At 52.2% G+C, this 15,501-nt stretch overlaps 1 protein-coding gene across 11 annotated transcripts in view; it reads left to right on the top strand.

Annotated features, from left to right (window-relative positions):
- The window catches only part of MARK2 (microtubule affinity regulating kinase 2), a 55,651-nt gene that overhangs the window by 26,274 nt on the left and 13,876 nt on the right, over positions 1-15,501 (top strand). For 10 of the 11 annotated variants that reach the window (XM_037140207.2, XM_037140210.2, XM_037140205.2 and 7 more), the window contains 2 exons: positions 13,867-14,046; positions 14,281-14,334. In XM_037140207.2, coding sequence (XP_036996102.1) covers positions 13,867-14,046; positions 14,281-14,334 — 234 coding nt within the window. Of the gene's footprint in view, positions 1-8,775; positions 9,165-13,866; positions 14,047-14,280; positions 14,335-15,501 lie in introns of those variants that run through there. The other variant, XM_037140211.2, reaches the window with a different exon arrangement.

The following is a 15,501-nucleotide window of genomic DNA, read 5'->3' as shown; positions in this document are numbered from 1 at the left end:
CCAACACCAAAAGTCCCATCTCCCCAAATGCTGGTCTTGTAGTGTTGCTCATTGTGAAGGACAGCTGGTGGTGGGAGCCTCGCTGTCACAGAGGGCTACTGGGTCTCCAGCCTGAGACACTCAGGAGCTGGAGGTGCAGCTCAGTCCCCCGCACCCCAAACACACGTAGGTTTCCCTCCTCTCAAAACAGAAGAGGTAGCCCTCTTCAGTACACAACAGTCAGGGGCTCTGGCCACACACTGTGCATGTGTGTTTTAAGTGCTAGTCACTTTCCTCATGGTAACTATTGATTTCCAGTGTTTCCAGGTCCATCAATCTAGAAAACCTGGGCACGATTGCCAGTGTCGTGCATCTCGAGAGCCGTGTTGTATATTCTGGATTTCCCCAGGGTGGGGTACACATGTTCAGAGTGCTTTTAACCAGGAGAGAGTGGTGGGCTTTTATGAAGGAATAAAACATTTGAGCTGCTGGAGACTTTTCTGCAAGACCCCGAAGTTCAAGTAATTTGAACTTGCCTTGCCAATAGGTGGCTTTGGACTCTAGGATTTTTCTAGGCCACTTCTAAAAAGATACATCTTTTTTACAGATATAAATCATTTGCATTGATTATTGGGTAAATAAGTTAAAGCCCAAAGCCATATCTTTTTTGTTTTTTATCCACTCCTTCCTGCCCTACCCCTCACCATGTCTTTCTTCTGGCAACCTGCAGCATACGTTAGGAAAGCATATGGAATTATGGTAATAACAGAAGCATGTCGTGAGCATTTAGTGTATGCCAGGCATTGTTCTAAGTGTTGGATGGTGTTGGATATTGGACTATTTCTAACTTTGCACCTTTTGTTTTCTCTTGGTAGAGACCCCTTCATGCCTAATGGGGGGTCAGTCTTTGTCCTTGGTGGCCATACGGACTAGACAGAACAACAGAATGGGCAGCAGTGGCCTGCTGCTGCCCAGCTAGAGTCTTCTAACCAAAGGTATCCTGGGCGTTTTTTCCTCTCTCAGTCCTCAGGTCTTTATTTAAGCCTCCATGCCTGTTGGCAGTTAGAGCTGCCCTTCAGGATCTGCTGGGGAAGGGAGGATCTGTCTTCCTTTTGTAGCCACAGTTCCTTCCCTGCCCTCCTCAGAGGTGAAGGACTACAGACTTGGCTGCTTGCCTCCTTCAGAAAATAACCAGCGTTCTCTTGTCTGCATTCTGCCTACTCGTACATCTGACAATGCCCCAGGTGGCCCCTTCCTCCCCAGCACCCCCGTTAATGTGTGGCTCCGGTTCCTGAGGGCTTCTGCCAGTACAGGAGCTAATGTGTCCCAAAGAGCCCTGCACTCAGGTTCGTATCAGGGAGGCCAGGAACCTCGGAACCTCAGAATCACGTCTCCTGGCCGCTTTGGCCAGGGCCAAGCTGGCCTTTTCTGGACTACGCCCTTTTCTTAGCAACTCTCCTCCTAGAACTCTCCGAAATGATGGATTAACTATAAAAAATGCTTTAAAAAATATTTATATTTATTTATTTTGATCAATGTATGGTTGCCTCTCCCGAGTCTCCTGCTGGGAACTGGCCTGCAACGCAGGCATGCGCCCTGACTGGGAATCGAACCTCGATCTTTTGGTTCACAGGCCCGTGCTCAATCCACTGAGCTACACCAGCCAGGACTAAAAAATGGTTTTTAAAAAGGCACTTGTAATGGAAAATGGCCGTTGTATCTCATTTATTATAATGTACTCCTAGGCCAAGTGCATAGACAGCTAGGGCACCCAGGAGTAGAACTGTCTCTGCCACCAGAAAGTGAGCAGAGTTCAGCTCCGGGGCAGCCTAGGCCTAACTGAAGTCAGAAGCCGACGTGTGCTCAGTCTCACTGAGAAGCTTGTGCTTCCAGTCTTCTCCAGCTAATTCCTGACCAATGAGCCTTCTTCCATTTATCCAGCAAGCTAGCCAAGGCACCTGCCCATGTCATGGCCACTTAGTGACAGGATCCAACAGTCTCTGCCCTCGGTCTAGGGTTGAGACTGCAATGACAGCAACAGAGCTGGTGAGGTAGATATGAAACATATACCTGGCGTTAGTTGCCAAGCAGGGGAGGCTGTTTGAAAGAGCATTTATTTGCTCCTGATACATCAGAGGACCACCCCGGGTTCCCATTTCTCCTCTTTCTGTGTGGACACTTTACCCAGCCTTCCTTAGTGAGCCCTTCTCTTCCGTAGTGCCCACTCAGATCGCCTTTTCTCCCACCACATTCCTCATCTCCACCTGGGTTCGCATCTCCTTAGACCTCTCATCCAACTTGCCAACCCAAATGCTTTGAAATTCCCCTCTCTCACCTCAAGTCCACTTGTTTCAAGCCATCACCCAGGGTTTGAAGGTTAGGAAGTCCCTGTGTCTGTTGCCCATGCTGCTTGCAGAACTGAGATACGTTCCTGGCTTCCACATGGGAGCACTGAATACCTTCCCTTATTCTGGACTATGGTTAAGACCTTAAGTATGGCTAATATTTCCATACTGTTGATACTTCAGATGCAGTGGCGGGCCCTCGGGCTGGCCTGAGAATAAGTCCCCATCTCTGACATGTTTCTGTGGATAAATAGTTCCTTCTCAGAGCAGAACTTTTGGTGAGTTGGGGATTTCTTATGCAAAAGATTTGCATGTGCTTGTGAACTTGTCCTCATGACTTTGTAGTCACAGCACCATCTATCACAAAAGTTGTCCTTTTAGATGCTGGATGACAGTGGCAAAAAGAGCTGTACATACCACCTGCTACCCAGAAAGGTTGCTGGAGACGTGTTCTTATCTCCTGTGATTGTTCCGAGGGACAGGTGAGACTGGATTCTCGACTTCTGACAGATTGGACCCGTGGTCAGGTGGCAGTGCAAACAGGTGCCTTGCCTGCTTGGTTTCTGACCGTCCGCTGTGAGAGGAAGACGGCACCCCTGCCTGTGAGCGGGAGCAGCCCAGCTGGGTTTGTGGAAGGAGCTCTTTTTATGGTTGGATTTTTTAAAATATTTTATTTATTTATTTTTAGCAGGGAAAGGGAAGGAGAAAGAGTGGGAAAGAAACCAATATGTGGTTGCCTCTCATGTGTCCCCCACTGCGGATCTGGCCTGCAACCGAGGCATGTGCCTGACTGGGAATCAAACCAGCGACCCTCTGCTTCACAGGCCCACGCTCAGTCCACTGAGCTACACCAGCCAGGGCTTATGGTTGGATTTTTAATGGTCACTTCAGTGGAGCAGCCACATTGCAGCTTGGCTTAGGTGGTGACAGTTCTGAGGCCAGAGTGGCGGCAGTGGCCTCATGTGCTGTCTCTTCTACTGGAGCTCTCACCTCTGGCCTTTGCGACTTCTGGGGCAGCAGACTTTGTCCTGGTGTTTTTTCTGGTATTTCCTCCTCCTGCAACTCCCTCTTTGTAACGGGAGTGTTTTTTCCATTTCCAGAAGAAGACGGAGTAGAAAGAGGCACCTCTGTCCCAGCACACAGGCTGGGTCTGCTCTTCACTATGAATCTGGTTTCAGGAAGCCACACTGGGAAGGACAGGGATAGAGGCTTAAATCTGTACTCAGGTACAAAGGCTGTTGCATAAATGCTGAGAGGTTTGTTCTTTTGTTTTAAGATCTGGTGCTTCTTTTTTACTTTGTGTTGGCAAGAACCCTAGGAGAAGACGGGAGATTCTGGGAGGAGGTGATTGTGCTGGGTGAGTCAACCGGGCTCCCCAGCTGCCATTTTTAGTTCCTTTGCTTTCCTGTGCCAGTTGGGGGGCGGGGGGGGGTGGTGGCTGCTGATTTGTGCAGCAGGACAGGAGGCTAGTGTGTATGGGTGTTTTTTGGGGCCCTCTAAGGCCTTACACTCAGTACATTGATCCGAGGAAGAACACTTTCAACAAAACTCTCTCAGTTGGCAAACAGTAAATAAGTGTTTCCTGCAAGTCTACAAGTCATTACCTCTGCAAACTAACTGGCTGGGCAGCATTGTGTTGTCACAGTGGGACACAATGGTTGACAGCAGGGCAGTGGAAGGACCAATGGAGGGAAGCAGAGAGAACTACCTGGAGTGGGAGGGCCTGGTGGTGGGTGAGCAGCAACAATGTAGAGGAGAGGGTCGCCCCTCTGTGATGAAAAGAGGGTTTGAACCTTATGGAGGGGGGCTAGACCAGGGGGGTGTGTGGTGGACCTTGCTCGTCCTGGGCTGTGCTCATATATGTGTCTGTCTCCAGTTCACTGTGGTCACCTTGGTCTATCTGTGGTCACCTTGGCCTTGAGCTTTGTGTCAGGAGGAAGCATCAAGGGCCTTATGCCCACCTGAGAAAGCTTGTTGAGTAGCACTGAAGCTCCATAGATGTCACCCGTCCTCCGGAGGAAGGATCTCGTGGCCACTGCCCCTCCGTCTGCAGAGCAGACAACACCAGTGAGAGTTTTGCTGCAAATCCCAAAGATGGTCCTGAAGACACCACAATGCACTTTCACATTCGTTCATTTGTACACATTTATTTGTTTGATACCTGGTAGAATACTTTTGCTCTGTGCTTATGCATTGTGTGGGCATGAATGAAACAGACCAGGGTCGCTCCCTTTGTAGTGTGATCCAGTAGGAAGGGCATACAGTACTTGTCCAACTTGAAAGGGCAACACATATCTTGAAAGAGGAGAAAGGGGTCTCATGGCAAGATATTTTGATCTTCCTTCCTCTACTCTTAACTCCTGGGGTTGAGGGTGGAACAGTAGGGCAACTTTAAGGGTCAAAAAGTTGTTCCACTTTGATTTTGTATTTTAACATGGGCCAGCCAGGTTCAGGCACGGAAGTGAGCAAGACACTGCCTCTGATTGCTCAGAGTTTGTGGAAATAGAGTCCAATGCAATGAATGAGTACGGATAGGGTGGTTTGCGAGGCTGGAGCAGGGAGAGATCACTCTCAACTAAGATGATGTCTGGATAATTCTTTGAACAAAAGGGATAAGAGGGTTTGCTTACCTGGATCACTTAACAGAAGGCACTATGTGGTAGCTGGCGCTTTGCTTTCAGTGTCTGTCTGTTGTAGCTCTTCACACCACAGTTCTGGTCCCTCTTCTACACGGCAGCCAGAGTGGTGGAGCGGGATGCCACCGCAGGTCTGACTCCAGAGGACACCCTTTACTGCCACACCAGAAACAGCCCTACACTGCGCTGAAAATATGAATTACTAGCAAAGAAAAGGAAGTTAGAGGGAGGCCAGGCACCTCAGCTGCACTGGTTAGTCTCCATCAGCTCCCCACAATCCTCTGTAAAACAAGCCAAACCTTCCTGCTGCAGGCTGCCTTCTGCCTCCCCCAGAGCTCCGGCTGCTGGCAGTCTGGCTCTCCTGTGATATGGAGGAACTTGCTGGTCTCCATGGTTACAGTAACCCACTGGTACGGGAGGAGCTGAATGGAGTGTGAGGCTGGCAGTGTGAGCTTCCCCCAGCCCTTGGCACCATGTGGTACGGGTCTGTTGGCTGTTTCTTGGGCCTTTTCTGGAGGAAGGGGTTATGGAACTGACAAGGGAGGGAAGAACAGGCACACCTCCTCCTCTGGGCGTCTCAGAGAGTGGAGGCTTGGCTGTCTTCTCGTTCACCTGCTCCTCTGGGCAGGAGTGGTTTTATATTAGCACAGGGTCTTTTCTACCATGTGACAGCACAGCCATGAAAGAAATTAGACTTCTTGATTCTAGAAGGAATACCAGCTTGGCTACTCTGGTGCTTGTAGTCGAGATCTTAGAGATTATAGCTCTTTTTGGGGCTCAGAGAACCCCTTGAGTTGAGGAACCCCTTCACGCTCCCTGAGAGTGAAGAAGCACCGCTGAGACCGTACCACACGCCAGGCACACTGGTCAACACCATGTGGATTTGCTCCTGTCATAGTCACACTAACCCTGAGACTTGGGTGCAAGTCATGTCCTCATGTCCCAAGTGAGGAAACTGAGACTTAGAGAAGTCAAGTAACCTTGCCCAGTGAGCTGGTAAGGAGCAAAAGCAGGAATCCCACTGCAGTCCGTCTGCTTCCAGAGCTTCTCTCCCAGCACACACCACAAGCAGAGGTGCTGTAAGAGAGTTTAGTGTGCAGTTAGTTCCCTCCTCTGAGTTCCTAGGAAGCGGGAACCAGAGTTTTCTGTACGTTGCAAATGGCCCTGGCTCCAGAGGTAGGCGATCAACAAAGGTTTGCTGAAAGAACAGTAGTTGGGGAATGAGATAGAGACCAGACCCCAGTGAGCAAATTCTTGAGGGCGAAGTGGTGCTGAAAGCTGCTGAGGCCCTGGTGGCTCAGTAGAATCCACTGTGTTTGAAGAGGAGCCCATTTCAAGTGACTGACGACAGGAGGTGAGGGATGCTCATTGTATTGTGGCTTCAATGCACTAAGGGGAGTGAGCTGGAGGTGGCTCAGTTCTAATCTCATGCCAAGCCAGCTCTTGCCTGCTGTTCTTCCAAGGTGGGCCCTGGCTTCTGCTGTGGCTGCTTTGAGGCCCACAGGTAGCTCTCCTCATAGCCCAGGCTGCAGTGCTCATCTCCTTGCCTTGGGGTGAGGCTTGCAGCCCAGAGAGCTAAAGGGCAAAGACCCTGCAGTTGCTTTTGACTTTGTGCTTCAGTTGCAGGCTCTGCTAGTCTGTGTCTGGGAGGCACCTATCTTGGCTGGCTGGAAAAAGGGAGTTAGCCCTTTGACAGCTTGACACAGCTCCACCTCTTCTCTGCATTGGGGTATGCAGGAAAGGTGGGGGTCCCCCAGGGGGAGCCATCACAGTTAATTTTAGGGATGTGGGGGTTGCATCAGCCTCTCCACTGGTCAATGCTTACCACAGCTCTACAAGGTCTCTCCCACCCAGAATGCTCTGCTGGTTTATTGCCTCTTGGCAGTTGAGAGTGACAGTTACTCAGGATCAAAGGATGCAAGAAAGCTCTTGGATGCAGTGAAGGAGGAAGGGTTAAAAAAGTAGTGACTTGCCAGGGCCATGTGACTTTGTAGCTCAGTCATACCCCATCTCTCCCAGCCTCTCTTTGAGGTCAGTGCTTGGTACTTCCTCAGTATAGAAAACCCCTTACTGCCTCCTGCAAACAGGATTGAGGAAACAGTCTTTCAGCCAAACTCCAAAGCCCTAGAGACTATAAAAATAAAGCCCTTTGATCCTGATCTGGTTTCTGAGTAAAGGGACAGGTGGTCCCATGCCAGCCTGAGCCCAAGGTCCAGTATAAACCCTGCCCTCTTCCACTGAGACCAAGGCCCACTTCGGGAAAGAGTGAGAGGAAGGTCACTACAGGCCCAGCTGGGTAAGCCGTTAAAACTGCCCTCCACTCCTGGCTGGTGTAGCTCAGTGGATTGAGCGCTAACCTGTGAACCAAAGGGTCGCCAGTTCAATTCCTGGTTGGGGGACATGCCTGGGTTGGGGACCAGGTCTCCTGTGGGGGGAACGCAAGGGGCAACCACACATTGTTGTTTTTCTCCCTCCCTTTTTCCCTCCTCCCTCTCTAAAAATAAATAAAGTCTTTAAAAATAATTAAAAATTTTTTTTTAAGATTTAAAAGAAAACTGCCCTCCACCACTGACTTTAGCCAGACATTGGCATGCCTGTGGTTCCAAGCAGCTCTCCGAGTCTTGCATCTTTATCCTTCCTCAAGTCTGGAGGGGGAGCCAGGACTTTTCCTGGGGGAAGTAAGAGCAGATCGGGCGGCAAGAGGGGTCAGTGGCCCGGAGAGGGCACAGAGCCCTGGGTCTGGTCCCAGCTCTGCGTGGGAGGCTGTGGAGCCTGGGCAAGCCTCTGCCTCTGTGCTTCAGTTTCTTACCTGTCAAATGAGGGTCCCGCCTACCCTATCAGCCTCTGATGTGGAGGACACAAACGGTATGTGCTGGTAGACGCCAGTATCAGAAATGTCAGCTCACAGGTAAGGCAGACACTGGAGTAGCACATCTCCAGGTGCTGGGAGGACACGGAGGCTTTGCCCTTCCCTGGAGGAAATTACAGCCTACCAGCGTGGGATCTTTCAAGAGCGGCCTCCTGGGAAAGATCCTAGCCTGGAGTAGCGGAATGAATGGGGAGTAGGATGGGGAGCCAGAAGAAAGGCCAGGACCAGCACAGAGAGCACAGACAAGGGTGGCAGAGGCTTTGCTGGAAGGAAGGGGTGAGAAATGGCTCCCCCCAGCCCCTCGGGGCGGGGGGTGATGGACACTCAAGGTGGTCAGGAAGCTAGGGATAGACTCCCAGAGTCAGAGATGGAAGGGACTTGGACATTTATTTGGTTTGTTCTCCAGCCTTTGGGCAAAATTTAGGATTAAACATCTCAGTCTCTATCAGTGACAAAGGTTCTTAATCTAGACACTTCCAAGGGGCTTCACTGGGTTCCCAAGCCCCCCAAAATTAGGTCCAAAATCTTTTGTATGTACATCAGATACGCATTTTTCTAAGGTTAAACACTGCTTTTTGTGGAGTAGGGGGTCCAGCTGCCTCTGTTGGGTGCCTGTTTTCTGCCTGTGTCTCCCTCACCTTTATTCTTGGTGGGTTATTTGCTGGTCTTGCCCCTCTCTGGGTTGGCATGTCTGATTCCCATGTCCTCCTCCCTGCCCTGCCCTGACTTGAGCCCTTACCCAGATCCCACCTGCTGCAGGTGAGATAAGGACTTTACGACAGTCCTGGCTGGAGTGAGTCTCCGCACCCTCTCCCAGCTGTTACCCAGCAGAGCACCTTGGGGAGGGTGGGGCGGCACACTTCCGGGGCTGGGGAGGAGGAGGGAGGAGGAAGTTGATCTAAACCAGCCTCTCTCAGCCTCCCTCCCTTCCTGTTCCCCTCCTGCCCCTTCCTCCCACCTTGCTCCTGGTGTAGTGTCCTGAACTGCCTGAATTTCCTGGCTCCCAAGGCCTGGACTGCAGGAAGCTCAGGGCTTTGTCCCCGTTGCACTCCTTGCCAAGCCCCATCTCTCTCTGCTACTGGTGGTTTCGGTTGCGACACAGTCCAGGTTCCCAGGCAGGAGCCGCTGGGCCTGGCTGCGTTGCTACTTTTCACTGAGGAGGTGGTGGAAGGTGTCGCCTGCTTCGGCTAAGTAAGGGTGGCTGGCGGGGCCACAGCCCCCGCCCTGGACCCGGCTCTTCCCGGCCTCTGTACTTTGCCCTCGCTGCCTGACGGGTTCTGCTGTGGCTCTGCTGAATGGGAGTCGCTGGCAGTCCTGGTCCCTTTCTCCAGCCGGGTATGTTTTCTTCTCTCTAGTTTTCTTTCTTTTTTTTTTTTTTTTTTTTTTTGGTTCTGGGATTGCCCTTTCTTCATGTTTCCCTCCCACTCCAACATAAGATCTTTAAAGAATTGCTAAATGGAGCCAGGTACTAGCACAGGGTAGTAAAATTCATGGGAAGGGTGAAGAGGCCTTGGCTAGGTCAGGAAGAGCAGCCACCAGCAGAAGAGTCTCCCCTTGGATCGAGTCAGCAGACTCACCCAGAGTGAGAAGAAGGGGGTGGTGACAGACAGACAGAGGCCCAGGGAGGGCCCTTCGCATTACAGTGAGGGGAGACAGGGATCTGGGCTAGTCGCCCAGGGCTGGTGCCTGGGGGATACTTCCCTCCTTCCATCCACAGATCCTGGGCCACAGATCCCGGGCTTACTTTGCCCCTGGCCAGGAAGTGCCTGCTGGTCACCCCTCCCAGTCTGGCCCCTTCCCAGCCCTGTGGCAGCCTCAGAGTACTTGAAAGCAGAGCCCCAAAGCGGAGCTTTTCTAGGGGAGAACTGGTGATAGGAGCCTCCAGCGTTAGGGAAAGGGCCCTGCCTACCTGAGTCAGCGCCGGGCCTTTCAGGGTGGTGGCTGTCTTCCGGGCAAGCCTGGCAGCCACCTAGGCTGAGTTCTGAGATCCCAGGTTGAAGGGCCCACTGGATGTAAGGGTTTTTTCCTTTTATCCCTGTGCCCTAAGTTCTCTCCTCCTCTCTGTTGAGGACCCCGAAGCTATTTAGGCCCGACTTCTGAACCAGGCCTGCTTAGTAACCTGTGTGGTCTGCCATTTGGTTCCAAATGCTGCCTCAGAGGGTTACCCCTTTGTTCTTTCTGAAGGCTGCCTGAGAGCCATGGGGTCTACTTTCACCAAATTTTCTCAGACTGTTGGCCCTGCCAGGGGTGTGATGTCAGCCAAAGCTTTAGGAATATCTGGTGTTCCATATCCTACTGTAAGCAAGGAGAACAGAGGTAGAGGGAAGAGCGTGGCTTCGGCCAGATCCCATTTAGTTGGCCTGCAGGACAGCTAGGCCTCAGCCCTGTTACTGTGTCGGTGAGATGTCGGTGAGATCTGGGTTCGGTGAGATCTGGGTCCAGGCTGGACGGGCCCAGTCAGAACCATGGAAGAGGGAGCCTTTTTTACCTCTTTTTTAATAAAAATATTTATTTATTTATTTAGAGGGGAAGGAGAGAGGGAGAGAAACATCAATGTATGGTTGCCTGCAGGGAACTGGCTTGCAACCCAGGCATGTGCCCTGACTGGGAATTGAACCGCGATCCTCTGGTTCGCAGACCTGCACTCAATCCACTGAGCTACACCAGCCAGGCCTTTTTTACCTCTTGTCTGGCTTTCCCTAAAGCCTCCTCACGTGGGGCCTGGGTCCCAGAAGCATTTTCTACTGGAGACTTCTCTGTACTTCCTCCACGTGGGTTGTCCTCACTCTGTCCTGCATCCCTGCTGTGGGAAACGTCACAGCTGAGAAGGGGCCAAGGGGGGTGGAGAGCAGCTGCGCGCGTGGAATCCTGAGCATGAGGCGGCTCCGTCCTGGAAGAGGAGTGGGCAGCTCTGTGGGCAGGGGTCAGTGAGCACATGCCGGTGCTCTGCTTCTCTGGGTCCTGGACAAGCAGGGTCTTCACTGTTTTCCGGGCCTGGATACCCAGCTTGGAACCAGCTCTGCCCAGCTGCCCTGTCCAGTCCCCTCCCGTGACGACTGAGGGTGCTGGTGTGAGCCCCCAACAGGTCAGAGGACAGGGCAGCCAGTGCTCAGCCCGGACCTCTCAGCAGCTGGGAGGGCCGGAGCACCTCTCGTTGGCCTCCGTCTGGGCTGCAGCCAGCTCAGGACTTGACTTACCATATCTTGCCATGTAAAATGTGCACTTTTTGCCCAAATTTTTTAGGGGAAATAGGATGTACACTGTACGTGGGCATAATGGCTACATAGCATAGGTATAATAATCCATGTGTAATGCTCATGAAAACATGGGTGCACATTATACACAGGAGCACATTATACATGGCAAAACACGGTAAGTGTGGAAGTTTATTGACCAGATGACTTCTGGCTCGGTGGACAGTAGTCTTTGGGAACTAAAAATAATAGCAGTAATGGTTGCTATTATTGCTAACCTGGACCTCTTTTCTGATCGTTGGATAAAGCATTATATGCGTATGCTCTCACCTGCGTAATATGAGGTAGGGAATATTTTGTCGCCACTTCACAGAGGAGGGAGGTAGCACTGGTGGGGTTGGGGTGGGGGTGGGTGAGTTCTGCTGGACAGAGCTCTGAGACATCTGCAGGCCATCTCCTGGCACAGATGTGTGGGGCCACCCACACCCTTCATCTGTTGATTGGATGGTTTCCTTCCCCCTTGTAACAGTCTCTTTTTCCTCTTAAGGATGGTGTTGATAATGATGAAATTAACACGGTTCGGTGAGTGGCACATTTAGGGTTTGAACCCTGGAAGTTGTCTAGGGCATTGCTACCCTCACATCCCTCTGATGGTTGTTCCTCACAGTGTGGTGTGGGGCTGAGCCTGGCAGGGCGTGCCATGCCACACAGACCAGCCTGGGGCCAGGGACACCGAGAGGGGTGGGCAGAGCGGAGCACGCAGCACACCATGGCTTCCCAACATTTGGCTTTAGAGGGGCGGAGGGCCCAGATTCTCAGGTAGATGCTGAATCTTTATTCCAAATCTTTGGGACTTGGAGGCTTGCCGAGTCATATCCTCAGAAAAGAAGGGAGTGACCAGACACCTAGGAAGTGAATTGGAGGTTGCCAAGGAAACTTTTTCGCCCTCTTCCTCTCATGGGACTTGGAGCCGAAGGAGGGCCCCTTTGGCAGGCTGGGTGGGTGGTGGGCAGTCCAGCCTCGCCTGCAGGGAGAAGGGGCTGAGGAGAAGCTAGCTGGCCTTCAGGACCCCAATGGATGGAACTTGAGCTGCCCATTGGTAGACTGAACAGGTACCAGTGGGCCCTAGAAGTGTCCTCCCCAAGGGGTGTGAACCTTCGAATTCCTTTTGGAGGGAAGAGAAAACAGGTATATGAAGATCTGCTGTTTGAGGACCAGCCAGGCTGAGGTGAGCTGTAGGATTATCTGGAGACCAGAGGCCACAAGAATCCTGTGGGCTGGAGTGGAAGGGCAGAGAGGCTTGGGGACTTCAACTTGCAGAAGAGGGAATGCTCCCTGAAGGGCCAGGGAGGTTCAGAGGGGCTCGGCGGAGACGGCAAGGTCTCTGCTTCCAGAGCCTGCCGTGCACGTGAGGCCTTTTCTCCTCGAAGGCTGGACCTTGAGTGCTCCCGGGGTCTGAGTCAGGCAGCTTGCCCCAGACCAGCTGGCAGCGCTGTGCAGAGGGAAGGAAGGCCCTCCGCGGACACAGTGAAGAAGGGAAAGCGCCTGTAGCCGACATTGCCTTGCTGTTATTGCTGGTTTTCTGCTTGGAAAGCATCTGGTTGGGGAAACGCGGGAGGAACCCTGGACAGTTCCTGGGTCTTAGCGAGTCATTCCTTTCCCCTGTGGTTTTCGTGGGCTTGCCTCACTGGTAGCCAGAAGGGGCTGTGAAAGGAACAGCTTTGACTCACTGCTCTGGTTGCCCTGCCCCTGCAGACTGTGTGCTCGAATCTCCCAGGGCCGCCGTGCGTGGCTCCGGAGTGAGGCTCTGGTGGCAGCGTCGGCTTTCTTCAAGAGAGAAAGCAGGGCTCTATACCAAACCCAGACCAGGCTCTTCAGTTTTACTGAGATGCGGTTCACACACCATACGATTCACTCACTGAAAGTGCACGATTAAGTGTCTTGTAGTAAATTCACAGAGCTGTGCGTCCATCACCACAGTCCCCTCCAGCCACCCCTGCCCTCCTTAGCTCTCGACAAATCTCCCGTTTCCATGGATTTGCCTGTTCTGGACATTTCGTAGAAATGGGACCGTACCATCTGTGGGCCTTTGTGACCAGCTTCCTTCACTTAGCATCCTGCTTTCAAAGTCCATCCGTGTTTTTGCTTGTGTCAGAAAATTGTCAGTGGTTGTTCCCCAGTTTGTCTGCCTGTCCACCAGTCAGTGGACATTTGTGTCATTTCCATTTCTGCCTATCACGAGTGTGGGATATTGTGAACAGACATGTATGTACAAGTTCTCGTGCATCTCCATTTGTCTTGGGTACGTGCCTAGGAGTGGAATTGCTGGGTCACGTGGTGATGCTGTGGTGGGTTAGCCCTTTGAGGGATGTGCAAGTCGGTACGTTTTCACCTGGACCGCACCTTTCAGTGTTATGTCTGTGTGCCTGTTTGGCGCCGTTGTTGTTGCTTCTGCTTCTCCACCCCTTTGCCCGAGCAAGGGGACGTCTAAGGAGAGCAGGCTGCTGCCTCGCTCAGACCCTGTCATTCAGTGCCTTCACTGCACAGGAATGCACCGAGTACCTACCATAATCCAGTCTGTCTAGTTTCTGGGATGTACCAGTGAGTAAATGATAGGGGTCCATCTCCTTGAGCTTCCATTCCATCAGGACAGAGAGCAGATCAGCGCACAGTGAGAAGTAATAAAGGCGAATGTAGCACTGGGTGGCAGTGAGTGTCGTGAAGTAACTCCGATGGTGTGGCTCCTGCCTTTGAGAGGCAGCCCGCTCAGTGAGAACAGCGACAGGGCGGGTGTGGGGGACTGGACGGGCGGCGCTTACAGATGTGCACGTTCCACCCTGCAGCCCGCCTTGGGACACCTCGACTCCAAGCCCAGCAGTAAGTCCAACATGCTGCGGGGCCGCAACTCGGCCACCTCTGCTGACGAGCAGCCCCACATTGGCAACTATCGGCTCCTCAAGACCATTGGCAAGGGTAACTTTGCCAAGGTGAAGCTGGCTCGGCACATCCTGACTGGGAAGGAGGTGAGCTCTGGGGTGGGGAACATGGCAGTGCCTTCCAGCTCTTGGGACTCCTGCAGGCCGTGGCTAGTGCCACGGCCAACCTCTCATTCAGCAGACAGAAATGTGATCTCAACACACAGGAGTGCCGAGAGGGATGGGACCAAAAGGAGGTGGAAACGGAGAGGTGGGGGCACATCCGAGTGCGGGGTTTAGCTTGGTCAAAGAGGTCATCTGGGCCTTTTGTCTCACGTTCAGGTAGCTGTGAAGATCATTGACAAGACTCAGCTGAACTCTTCCAGCCTCCAGAAGGTGAGCACACGGCACCTCCATGTCTGACCCTCCCTGCAGGGGTCAGTGATCTACTGACCCCATTTGCTGCTCCTCTTGACTCCCTAGTTGAAACACTCTGGTCGTGGCACTGTCCCCACCATCCCTCTCCACAGTTTTGCAACCTTTTGGGCTTCGGCTGGATCCTCTTTTGACTTCGCCTCTTGGGTGTCACTGGTTCTTCAGAAGGCCCTCTGCCCCTTCCCAGCCGCTTTGGCCTACCTATCTGACCTACTTCCTGCATCTTGTTATCTCCTGGCCTGTGGCCAGTGCTGTGCAAAAACACGTCTGTGGCCATTACTAGAAACACATTCCAAGATCTGGAATGATGGAAGGTGGGTCAATCTGGAATTACAGGAATAAGGGGCAGGAAGGAAGCTGCCACTGGATTCTGTGCCGGCTGCGTTTTAGAGGGTGAGTATTGAAGACTGGGGGTTTTCACACCTACGGCCGTGAGTGTAGACCAGGTACTCCCAGTTTCCCTTCTCACTTCTAGGCTCCTCTTGGCTAAAAGTCACAGAGTCATTTGTACATAGTCTTGGTTAGATGAGGTTGAACTCCTTCCTTCTTTGACTTGCAGTTTGAAACTAAGGTCTTGCGCAGCCAATTGGGGAAACTCTCCAGGTGGGAATGCGTACCCCCTGCTCAAGGAGCTATGAAAAGCTGGAGGCAGAAAAGGAGACTTTTCTTTGTAGAAAGGGACAACTTGCCAGGAACCGGTTACAGAACTAGAAACTCTGCCCTCCCCTCCCAGCTGTCTCCCAGAAAGCTGCCCCCATCCAGGTCAAGTCAGATCTTCTTGTGTCCTCATACTCCAGCTGACCCTGATTCCAGTTTCTGACCTGGGTTAACCTAGTCCTTTTCATGTCAAGGCAGATTGAATTTTCCTTTTCTTGAGCACATTGTATTCAGTTAGGAGAGGGCATAACCTCTTGCTAACAGTCACTTACAGCAACATTGGGAAGCTTGGGACTAGGAGTCAGGGGCTGTTGCTGAGAGAGACACTCTCAGAATTAAGAGCGTGTGGGTTGAGCTGTCCTGATATGCTGACAGCCAAAACCAGTGTTTCCTGTTTCTTGTTACCCGTGGGATCCCCTGAAGATTCTTTGGTTCAGAGGAACCATGGCTGTCATCAGCAGTGTGTCCCTG

This window comes from Artibeus jamaicensis, unplaced genomic scaffold (genome assembly GCF_021234435.1).
Source record: "Artibeus jamaicensis isolate MK-2021 breed Jamaican fruit bat unplaced genomic scaffold, CSHL_Jam_final scaffold_614, whole genome shotgun sequence".
Lineage (NCBI taxonomy): Eukaryota > Metazoa > Chordata > Mammalia > Chiroptera > Phyllostomidae > Artibeus > Artibeus jamaicensis.
This window is presented reverse-complemented; position numbering and strand designations above follow the sequence as displayed.